We start from the raw sequence: 11,924 nt of genomic DNA, 5'->3' as shown, positions 1-11,924 counted from the left end.
CATTCCATAGTCTGGCAGGCATTACCTCCTGACTATCTTGTGACTCTGTACTTTTACACTTCCTGGTTTCTGGAATCTGAACTGACTGGTTTCAGTAACTAATGGCCTATTCCCAAAAGGAGAAATCTTAAGCCTTAATTTTAGGGTGAAAGCATTTTGGTCTTATTTCTAAGATGGCTCATTTTGGTCTCACAGTTATATTTAAAAAATAAATAAAAACCTAGTCACTAGGGTAAAGGTTAATAACTGAACTGCCATTTATACCTGCTGGGAGCAGGAAAGTCAATTTTCTCCAATGGAGTGACACTGGGTATATCAACCACTCCAAGGCAGGCCTCATATTCAGGACTAACTAGTTCACCAACATATAATGGACTCCAGTTTTTTTTCGGTTTTTTTTTTTTTTTTTTTTTTTTTTTTTGTGAGTGTGTGCCCCAAAGAGAAAACATCAGCAAGGCACTCCAGGCAAAACTACTTCATTATTGGGCATGGTAGCCCCTGCCTTTATTCCCAGCACTCTGGAGATAGCAGAGAAACAATCTCTGAGTTTGGGGACCAATTAGTGCTAAACACAGACCATTAGGTTATATCTATTTTTTAATTAAAATATTAAAGTGTTGGGTGTGTGTGTGTATATGTGCACGCGCGAGTGTCCATGGCACAGCACTTCTGTCTTGGCCAGTGTGTGTATCTCAGAAAGCACTTTTAGAAGCCTCTTTTATTACGTTAGACCTGCTAGTGGGCGTGTCTAATACCCCAACAGGCTATCTCACTCTTTTTTTTTTAACTGATCCCCTTGAACTACAGTTCCAGACAGTTATGGATGCTGAGAATGAAACCCAGGTCCTCTGCAAGAACACACCATGATCTTAACTGTTAAGCAATCTCTCTAGTCCTCCCTATATTCTTTTTTTGAGACAGGATTTCCTTGTGCAGCCCTGGCTGTCCTGGAACTAGCTCTGTAGACGAGGCCTCAAACTCAGAGATCCAACTGCCTTTGCCTCCCAAGCGCTTAGGATTAAAGGCATACTCCACCACTGCTCAGCTCTCTCTATATTAACACATTCTTTACATCTTTTAGGAGCCCACTACCTATGGCGGGACACTTCGCACAGCCTTGAAGGGGGAGGGGCTTGGACCTGCCTCTACTGAATGTACCAGGCTCTGCTGACTCCCCATGGGAGGCCTTACCTTCTTGTAGGAGGGAATGGGAGGTGGGTTGCAGGGAGAAGGCTGGAGAAGGGAAGAGGGACATCTGTGATTGGTATGTAAAATGAATAAAACATTTCTTAATTAAAAAAAAAAAAACAGAGGGCATGAAACAAACTTCTTTATTACTACCACGATATACAACACAGGGGAGCGCAATGGTAGGCTTAGGTACTCATTAACAAAATAAAAGTTTACTCCTGGACATTCACAGTACTCATTAACAAAATAAAAGTTTACTTCTGGACTGTCCACCTGCTGGAGACCTTTATGTTCAGGGACACCCAGAGGGCTGGAAGTCCTAAAGAATAGGCCCCACAGACATGTGATTTAAAAGCTGGCCACAGTGGCATACTTCAGTAATCTTAGCATTTAGGAGGTTGAGGCAGGGGAATTTCAAAGCCAGCCTGGGCAATAGGTGACTATGAAAGAAAGAGATGATAAATGGGGAGGGAGTGAGCAGTGTGGCTTCTATCTTTGATTTTGCTTCAACCGTCTTTGATATGTCCACAGTGCCTCCTAGTCTAAATATGCCAGCTAGAATGCTTCGACCATTGTCCAAAGCCCTCACAGGAGACTGCACTGCTCATTTTAGGTTGAAATTTTGTACACACAAAGCGCTGAGCAGACACACAGTGGGACACAACAGACACGCAGGCAGAGGGAAAGAAAAGAAAACAATGTCTAATTACCTTCAGTTCACTTTGATGTTTTAGTCAGGATTTTCTACAGGAAACAGAAAGGAACAGAACTGATAGAACCATATATATTGGAACTATATGAAGTTTAGCCAGCTGGCTAACAGGCTGTGGTCTAGGCAGTCTGACAATGGCTGGCTCACAGTAAGAAGACCAAAGATAAAGGAGCTGTTCATCCACGAAGCTGGCTGGATGTCTCTGCCAAAGTGTCATCTTCCCTATCTTTTTACATCTGCTGCCAACACAGGGTCTTTCCAGCTCAACAGTCCAAGGGAAACAGTGACAAACTGAAACCAGGTTAATGGCAGGGAAGGCCACCAGGAGAATATCCAGGTTTCTGACCCTTACCTCACAACTATCATATAGGAGAAAGTCGCTCATTATCATGTCCTGCCAGAACTCGTTTAGAAAACACAGAATTGGGGCTAGAGTGATGGCTGGCTCAGCAGCTAAGAGCACTTGCTCTTGCAGAGGACCCATGTTAGATTCCCAGCCCCCACATGGTGGTTCACAGTTACTCCAGTTCTGGGGGATCCAATCCTTCATCTGTCCTCCACAAGCACCAAGCACACATATATGAAGATAAACCACTCATACACAGAATAAATCTTAAAGAAAAAAGAAATGAAGAATTATCTTTTTGACTCCATAAACACTTGTCCTCAAGCCCCACTGTTCTCCATGTCAACCTCGGTCCCTGTGGTCTGTCCCTATTGCATACCACTGTTTCCCAAACACTAAGCAGTGAGAGTGTGGCTATAAGCTCTGGCTCCCCTTGATGAAATACCTATTGTGCTAGGCTTTCATTTCTCAGTATCCAAAAGCAACCTTCCCCCATTTACTGCCAACAACGACAAAGTTTGGTCTCCCGGTCATAGACACAGCGCTGACAACATTCGTGGCAGACATATGTAGCAAAGGAGACTCTCCTGGGCTGCCTTACAGTAGCGAGTGTATCCATGAGCTCAGGACAAAGTTGGACAAATCTTCCCACGCGGACGTCACCCCTGTCATCATAGCACTCCAGAGGGGCGGGGTACAGCTCCTGGGTCAACTGGCGGAGGTTGCCTGTGTGATACAGAAGGTCCTTCAGGACAGCCATGGAGATGTCATTGTCACAAAAATTGACCCTGGTGAGTTGAGAGCACTGGCTCAGGGCAGGCAGGAGGGTGATGAGCTGAGAGTCCACCAACCAGCAGCCCTCCAACTCTAGGGTCTGCAGAGTGTCTGCAACACTCTTTAGGAGATCATGGAAAGGCACAGGATATAAATCAATTAACTTTACAAGTCTCAGATTCAGGTGTTTGAGCTGATGGAGACTCTGACTCTGGGACAAGGAATTCAAATCTAACTGTGAGAGCTTGCACATAGTGATGGACAGGGTCTCCAAAGGGGTCTTCAGGTACCTAAGGAGAGACCAAGTGATTAGTTCTGGCACATAGAGATGGAGAGAGCTGGTGTTAGGGTTAGCATAGAGGTAAAGGTGATCACTTGTCTTCAGGTCATGTGGCTATATAATGGAGATCAATATCCAGGATGCTGCTTATTCGAGTCTCACCATTCTTGGTAGAGAGGCCTCTGAGTGTCAGAATGGGATTTACTCAGGCCACAGGTGTGCAGTCCATTCCTATCCAGAAGAGAACCTGTGCTAGTCACATTAGCCAAGGGCACACTCTGCCTTTCCCAGTACAGTCTGTCCTAAAGTTCCTCACCCCTACCTCTCACACACACACAGTGGGTATCACTCATTTCCACCCATTTCTACTCAGGTCCTGCCTGGGCTCAAAAAAGGATTTTGCATGTGGGAAATTAGAAGACACACAAATGCTAAGCACAGAGTTCCCCTGGGGATGTGGGCCCTCTCCAGTTCTGGGCCCACTGTTCTGACCTATTCTCTTCCCCTTATCTTAGACAGAATGCCAAGCAAGAATACACAGCACATGCTTACTACCTCTGACCCGCCAATTGGTCTTCTAGCAAGGCCACTCTCTACATATCTCCTACCCCAGCTCAGCCTCTGCTTAATGAGTGGTCACTGAACAAACTGAGCTCCTGACTCTGTTAAAATGGGAACAAAATCCTTGGATGCTGTGATGACTCTGTGATTGTGAAGTCCACAGTGGTGGCTGATCTCACTCAAGTGCCCACTACTCTCCAATGTGAGAGGAAGGGTTGCCATGGGAGCAGAAATCGCTCTCCATCCTACCTTACCTGAACAACTGTTTCATGTGCTCACTGGAAAAGTAGACGCCATTCATGGAGAGATGTTGGAGACAGTTGAGCTTGGAAAACTGAGACACGAACTTGGTGATACACTTTTGTATGTCTGTGGGGGTATTTAGAACCTTGAAGGTGTTCTTGTGAATCCGGGTTAAAAGGAGTTTTTGAAGATTCCTCATCTGGTCCAGGTAAGATACAAAATGCACCAGAGTAGACAGACTCCAGCCTGTATTCAGTTCCAACTCCTGGATGCTGTCAGGCTGGAACACCATCAAGACTTTCCTGACGGTGTAGACAGGCAATGCCCAAATCCGCATCTTCACACAGCACAGCCTTATGAAACTTCTTCTCTGCTGGGCCCACTGTAACAAGTACGTCTGGTGTTCATTCAGATGGAACCTGAGGCAAAGGTCTGTGACCACCTTCAAACGCTGCCTCAGTGCGTATCTAGGACGGCGCTTTGTGGTTTGCTTTTCACACAAAGCCTCTGCTGAGCAGTCTTCACCCTCTGTTCCAGCCCAAACATCCCAGAAGTCGTGGTGCACATTCCTCAGGTCAAGCACTTGAAGCTTCCGCCTCCTGTGAGTAGAATGCAAGTGTCAGGAGACATAAAAGACCCAACCCAGAGCCAGCTTTTCCCAGGCAGCTCTGCGGCCGCCTGGTCCCTGCTCTGTTATGTGTGTTTGTTTATGCTTTTCAGTCCTGGGTCTCCACACAGCACCCCATGCCTTCCAGGCAAGGGGCTCTTTGCCTGAGCTACATCTAAAGACCTGTCCTGCTTCCTACATTCAGTTACTCTTGACTCTCTCTTCCACTCACTTCTAGAACCTGTGTGAGAGCCAGGGAAAGGTTCCAATGTGGCTACAGCTGCTTGAAGCTCTACTCCATACCCAACTGTCCTTTATACTGGGACTCAACAGGGGTCAGGGCCTCTGCAATCTTCCAAGATGATACCACCAGAAGCCTCTGATCGACCTTTGATCTCATTCTCCCTTTCCTCAGATGTCTCTTCCCTGTACCCCAGTGTCCACCATTCTACCCTAGCTGGCTCTCGCTTACCTGGGGAGAACCTTCTGTGTCCACAGCATGTCTACTCCATCTAGCACAGCCTGCAAGGTCTCCAGGTGGGGAGTCTTCATCAGGGTCCCCACAGGGAGGAAGGGGAAGGGCCACGTTGCTACCATCGCCCTCAGGATGTTAGTCTGTCTGTGGTTGAAGGCTTCCTTGAACAGTGGTGGGAACAGCACCGTAGGCAGGTGTTGCAGAGCAGAGATGGCCAGGGCCTCCTCCCTCAGCAGCCTCTGCACTGCCAGCTGCAGGAGTGTGGGGGGGTCCTGACCACTCATCCTTCAGCCCTTTAGTCTGAAAACACCTGGTGAAAAATAAAGGAAGCTGTGTCTTAGGAAACCCCACTTCTCACTTGTCTTAGTTACTGTTTTCTACTGCTGTGATGAGACATCATGACCAAGGTAACTTATAAAGCATTTAATTGGAGGTCTGTTACAGGTTCAGAAGGTTAATCCATGCCCATCAATGGTAGGTAGGTATGGCACTGAAGAAATAGCAGAGAGCTTACATCTCATCTGCAAGCAAAGGTCTGGTGTGGGCTTTTGAAACCTCCAAGCCCACCCCTAGTGACACACCTTTGCCAGCAAGGCCACGCCTCCTAATTCTTCCCAAACAGTCCACCAACTGGGAACCAAACATTCAAATATAGGAACAACATATGACCATACCTTCAACTGTGCTATCTAAATGCAGCCACTGTTCCTCCGAATTCAATTCCTACTGGGAAGGGGTACCCAGGAACCTAAGAGCTGAACCCCATCCTTTTATGGCAACTGGAACACTGATCATCTCTCAAGATGCTCATGGGAAGGCCATGGGAATGTTTCATGCCTAACCTTCCCATATCCTACTTGTTTTAATTTTTTTAGATTTTTTTTTAATTATTTTATTTTATGCCTGCAGGCATGTATGTGTGCCACATGTGTGCCTGCTGAATCCCCTGGAACCGGTGCTACGTTACAGGTGGTTGTGAGCCATCATGCAGGTCCTGGGAATTGAATCTGGGTCCTCTGCAAAAGCAATTAAGTGTTCTCCATCTCTCCAGCAACCCATATTTTGCTTTTGATGAGCTGAACCTGCCTGGGAATGACTGAGGGTAGGGTGTATGAAATGTGCATTAATGTGCATTAATCATTACTCATCACTTTCAAAGCTTTAGAGCCTGATGGAGGATACTCAGCTATGCCATAGTACTCTGGAGACTGAGACAGTGACTCACATTTAAAACAAGCTCTCACAAGCAGTTCTCAAACCATGTCAAAACTGTCTGGAGAGTGTCTAGGGGACAGTGACTTTGAGATGAAGATGTTGATGCAGAGAGGTTTACAGGAAGAGAATTTCCCAATGTTGCATTCAAGACTAGGTGAGGAAATAGATGAGAAAAGGAAAAACTTCCAGCCACACTTTTAACTTTTTTTGTTTACTTTCTGAAATATGATCTTGCCTGTGGTCCAAGCTGGTGTGGAATGGCTATGAGGTCAGGGCTGCCCTTGATGGTACGATGTGGCCCAGGCTTGCCATCCTCCTGCCTACTTTAGAAGTGAATTTTGTGTTTTGGTTACAATGCCTGGCTAGTAGACTCTACTTTGAAAATATTGCAATGATGCATGGCCTGGTGGCAGGAGCCTTCCCAGCACTTTGGAAGAAGTTCCAGGCCAATTTAGTCTGTATAGTTTCTGCACAGTCCAAGTTGAGGGTTATCATAAGGAGAAAAAAAAAGAAAAAAAAAAAAAAAAAAAAAAAAAAACCCAAGACTGGAGATATGGCTTAGCAGTTAAGAGTACTGGCTGCTCTTCCAGAGAACCTGAGTTTGGTTCCCAGCACCCTCATGGTGGTTCACAACCACCTGTAACTTTAGTACCCAAGGGGTCCGCCCTCTTCTGGCCTTCATGAGCACTAGGCATACACATGGTGCACAGTGCTGGGGTTGGATCCTAGGGCCTGGTCTATGCTAGACAAGTGTTCTCCCATTAAGCTACATATCCAACTCATTCATTTCATTTTATGTAGTGACAAGATCACTTTGTGTACCCTATGGTAGCCTGGAACTGGGGTTCTTTCTCCACTGTGTCCCCAGTGCTATGACTCCAGGAGTGTGCTAGCAGCCCACCTGGCTTTGTCTTAATTTGAGACAAGGTCTTGCCAAATTGCCCAGGCTGAACCAACTACATTCCTACAGCTTCAGTCCCCAGAAGAAATGGGATTTGTGCCTCGTGTTATCAAACTTCATTCCCAGTACTATTTTAAAGATACAGCTTAAAAGAAATTTCAATTTATAAAGCCACAAACAGTAACTTGAAAAGTATATGACTTGGGGAAAAAAAAAAAAAAAAAAAAGCCGGGCTGTAGTGGTGAACACCTTTAATCCCAGCACTCAGGAGGCAGAGGCAGGCAGATCTCTGTGAGTTCAAAGCCAGCCTGGTCTACAGGGTGAGATCCAGGACAGGCTCCAAAGCTACACAAAGAAACCCTGTCTCAAAAAAAAAAAAAAAAAAAAAAAAAAAAGTATATAACTTGCTGGGTGGTGGTGGCGCGAATATCTGTGAGTTTGAGGCCAGCCTGGTGTACAGAGCTACTTCTAGGACACGCTTCAAATTACACGGAGAAACCTTGTCTCAAAAAAACAAAACAATCGGGAGGCAGAGCCAAGCGGATCTCTATGAGTTCGAGGCCAGCCTGGGCTACCAAGTGAGCTCCAGGAAAGGCGCAAAGCTACACAGAGAAACCCTGTCTCGAAAAACCAAAAAACAAACAAACAAAAAGGTGAACTTAAGGAATTACAAACTAGTCAAATATAGAGTTGGAAAGTCAGGAGTTCAAGACCAGTCTGGCCTTAATGAGACTAAGTCTTAAAAAACTTAATACAATCAAACAAAAGCAAATTCCATTCAATGGGCATTTCTCATTACAGCCTGGTCTACAGAGCAAGTTCCAGACAGTCAGGGAAACAGACAAACCCTATCTTGAAAAACCAAAATAAATAAATAAAATCCAAACACTGAGAAGGTGGAAAAAAGAAGATTGGCTGTTTAAAGTCAGGCCAGACAACATAAGTCTATGTCTCTAAAATAAAACGAAATAAAAAATAAAATAAAAACATAAAGTCAGATATGAAGAGACAGTCTTGTAACATGCATCCCAATTATTAGGAGGAAGAAAGATCAAGAGTTCAAGGCCAGCCCCAGTTATATATATATCGAGCTCAAGACCATCCTTGGCTACGTAAGACTCCATTTCAAACAAAAAACTTATGTGAGTTCTACTTCAACCTGTTCTACATGTAACTGTCTCTAAAAAGAAACGGATATTTAAAAATAAGCCTTTACAGGAGTTCCAGGAAAGGCACAAAGCTACACAGAGAAACCCTGTCTTGAAAAACAAAAACAAAACCTTTAGTAGTGAATCAGGCTTTTAACACCCCCTCCCCCTCCAGACACAAGGTTTCTCTGTGTAGCCCTTGCTGTCCTGGAACTTGATATGTAGACCAGGCTGGCCTCGAACTCCGAGATCTGCCTGCCTCTGCCTCAAGAGTGCTGGGATTAAAGGTATGCACCACCACTGCTGGGCTCAGGTTTTTAATTCTAACAGTCAGGAGGATGAGGCAGTCTGAGGCCATCCTGGACTAGAGACTGAATAACCAAAGAATATAACTTCTAAATTGACACAAACCAAGGCATAATTCTAGATATTCGATTAACTCCCAGCTTGTAGTTCCAGAATGGAGAGGCAGACGCGGAACTGCTAGGTGTTTAAAGGCACTTTGCTACAGAGTGCAACCTTGTCTCAAAAAACAAATAATAATTTGGTATTAACCAGAGCTTGGTGAAACACACTGGTAATCATGAACTACGGAGGCTGGGGAGGGGAGGGGCGGTAGGCTGTTTCTTGATTTCTGGCCCAACCTGAGCTACATTCTAGGTGAGCCAGGGCAGCATAGTGAGGCCTTGTCCCCCCAAAAACTAATAAAAATGAAACCAACAAATTAAAATCAAAAGACATTTAAGATGACGGTAAACTTCATCATGTGTAAACCCAATGTCTGCAATCCGACCGTATGAAGAGAAGAAATCAGAGTTCCCTTGGCATCTTGAGTCAAATGCCCCTGAATCAGTGTGCCCTGATGGAGGTGGTTGACTTACCAGAAACAAGCACTAATTACAGGACTCAGAATCCCAGAAGAACCAGGCAGTCACTCCAGGATCGAGCTTCAAGGCTTCCCTGGCTCCTCTGAAAATTTCTCATCCATCCTCACTTCACACTTCCGTCCTGAAGCATTTTTATCCGTTTTCCGCCCCGCACTTCCGGTCTGAAGGTTTTTTTTCCCCTTCCGTATTCCGTCTCATACTTCCGGTTGGTAGCCCCGCCTGCCAACCACAAGCTGCCAGCCGATTGGATGGCTGAGTCTCCGCCCTGCCTGAGCTTTTTCTGCGTCCGGATTTAATACAAATTTTCCGCGAGAGGAAAAAAAAAGAAAGAAAGAACAGAAAGACCCGCGAAATGGCGGCGCTTTTGACCCAAGCCCTCGAGAGGCAGAGGCAGGGGGATCTCTGTGTGTTCAAGGCCAAGTTCTCTGAGAGGAAAAAACAAACACAGCAACCCCGGAAAGCCGCGGGAAATGGTGCACGCCTTTAATCCCAGCCTTCCGGTAGCCGATTCAGGTGGATCCCTATCGTTTCGAGCTCAGCCTGCTCCGCATCGCGTTCCAATATAGCCAGGTCTCCATAGTGAGACTGTTTCAAAAAAAAAAAAAAAGCAACAACAAAAAAGAAAAACCCGGGTTTGGGGGTTTAGCTCAGTGGTAGGGCTCTTGCTAGGCAAGCGCAAGTTCCTGGGTTCGGTCCTCAGCTGGGGGGGGGGGGGGAGAAAAACCCAAAACAAACAAACAAAAAAAACCCCGAGATTCCGTGAAAGTCAAAGCCCATTCATGGATTCATTCCCACTTAGTTTGATTTATATTTGTTTTATTTATTTGCTTATTTATGTCCTTCATTTTGCACTTATTCCTTGAAAGAAAAAAATAAGGAAAGGACATGACTGTTCCTAAGTATGATGGAGTTTGATGTATATATTTGTTTTACTTATTTGCTTATTTATGCACTTTGTTTTGGATTTGTTTCTTGAATGAAAAATAAAAATAAAAAGGAAAGGATATGGCTGTTCCTAGATACGGTGAGGTGGGAGATTAGTGTAGATCATCTGGGAGAGTCCAGAGTAGACAAGCCCCTGAGCCATGTGAGGAAACCAGACAGAGAGGAGAGAGGGGAATCAGGTGCTGCAGTCAAGAAGCAAAAGGGTCTAAGGGGGGTGGGGTGGCGAGGGGGCAGGGAGGGTACCCAAAATGGCTAGATTATATAGGGAAGAACCTCTGAGAAGGATAGCCCACCCCTGGGTTGGAGAGTTCTGGGTAGAGCATGAAAGCTGGAACTGACATGCTGAGCGAGCCTAATGGCCAGGTCCGTTTTGCTATGTTAAATAGGCACTTCAACCATTTGTCCTGAAGTTTAAGACTTAACATTTCTGAGATGGGGTCTTGCTCTGTAGCTAAGGTTGATTTGGAACTCGAACTCTTAGAAATTCTCCTGCCTCAGCCTTCCTCCTGGGATGGTTACAGTTGTGAGCCAACAGATCTGGCTGAATTGTATTCATTTGTGACCCACCTAGTTCTAAATGTGAGTCAGTGGGGATGAGGGGTGCTAATCTGTGCCTGATAACAGACATAAAAAGTATAAAGCTGAAATTATTATTGATAAAATTATGAACATGTTCTGGAATCAGGGGCTGAGCTGGATGCCCTACGAGTCTGCCGTGGCAGCCACTGAGAAGGCTGAGGCAGGAGGATGGCTTGTATCCATTATTATTGTGGCAAGGGACCTTGAAGAGAGCTGAATTTGTAGAGTGCTTGCTTTTCAGCATCCTCAAAAGTTCTCTGTTTAGCAAGCAGTGTACCTACCAGACAGGACACTGCAGGGCATGTCTGTAATCCTAGAACTCAAGAGTTGGACTCAGGAGGATCAATTCAGTCATTTTTGGCTACCTAGCAAGCTTGATGCCAGCCTAAGCTATATGAGACCCTTGCTCTAAAATGATGAAAAAACTTGGCTTTGAGGACAAAGCCACCTTAGTTCCCCAGAAGATAGAGGGTGCTTCGGAGAGTATCAGCTAACACACTGGCTCGTGGAGAAGATGCAATGGAGAGGGGGAGCTGTGGGGAAAGTGAAATGGCTCAGTGGCTAATGAGACCCACCACCAAGCCTGACTATTTGAGTTCAGACACCCAGGCCCATGTGGTGGGAGAAGAAAACTGACGCTTGAGGCTTGTCCTCTGTGTCCTCTGATCCACAGACATACAAAAATAAATACCTTTTTTTTTTTTTTTTTGTTTGAGACAGAGTTTCTCTGTGTAACAGTCCTAGCTGTCCAGGAACTTGCTTTGTAGACCAGGCTGGCCTGGAACTCAGAGATTTGCCTGCCTCTGCTTCCCAAGTGCATACTTTTTTTTTAAAAGTGAGAATGAAGGTAAGCGAGCGTGGTGATGCAGCTTACACCTTGGCAGTCGGAGGTTGAAGGAAGAGCGTCACAGTTTTGAGTCTAGCCTCGACAACAGAGTAAACCCCTACCTCTAGTAAACAACTAACAACAATGGAAGCAGGGGCTCAGTGCCACAGAGTGTCTTGGCATCAGACCTGAGGGGTTAGGTGATAATCTAGAAGCCCTGGTGTTAGGAGCTGT

At 45.6% G+C, this 11,924-nt stretch overlaps 1 protein-coding gene across 1 annotated transcript; it reads right to left on the bottom strand.

The window, feature by feature from the left end:
* Window positions 1-1,313: 1,313 nt before the first annotated feature.
* Window positions 1,314-9,418, bottom strand: LOC114700851 (PRAME family member 8-like). The gene is made up of 4 exons (XM_028880658.2): window positions 9,335-9,418; window positions 5,187-5,499; window positions 4,119-4,706; window positions 1,314-3,313 (listed from the first exon to the last, which is right to left on the bottom strand). Exons 2-4 carry the CDS (start codon window positions 5,471-5,473, stop codon window positions 2,746-2,748), a joined length of 1,443 nt encoding a protein of 480 aa, XP_028736491.1. The 5' UTR covers window positions 5,474-5,499; window positions 9,335-9,418; the 3' UTR covers window positions 1,314-2,745.
* Window positions 9,419-11,924: the final 2,506 nt, after the last annotated feature.

This window comes from Peromyscus leucopus, chromosome 2 (genome assembly GCF_004664715.2).
Source record: "Peromyscus leucopus breed LL Stock chromosome 2, UCI_PerLeu_2.1, whole genome shotgun sequence".
In the NCBI taxonomy this organism is placed as follows: Eukaryota; Metazoa; Chordata; class Mammalia; order Rodentia; family Cricetidae; genus Peromyscus; species Peromyscus leucopus.
This window is presented reverse-complemented; position numbering and strand designations above follow the sequence as displayed.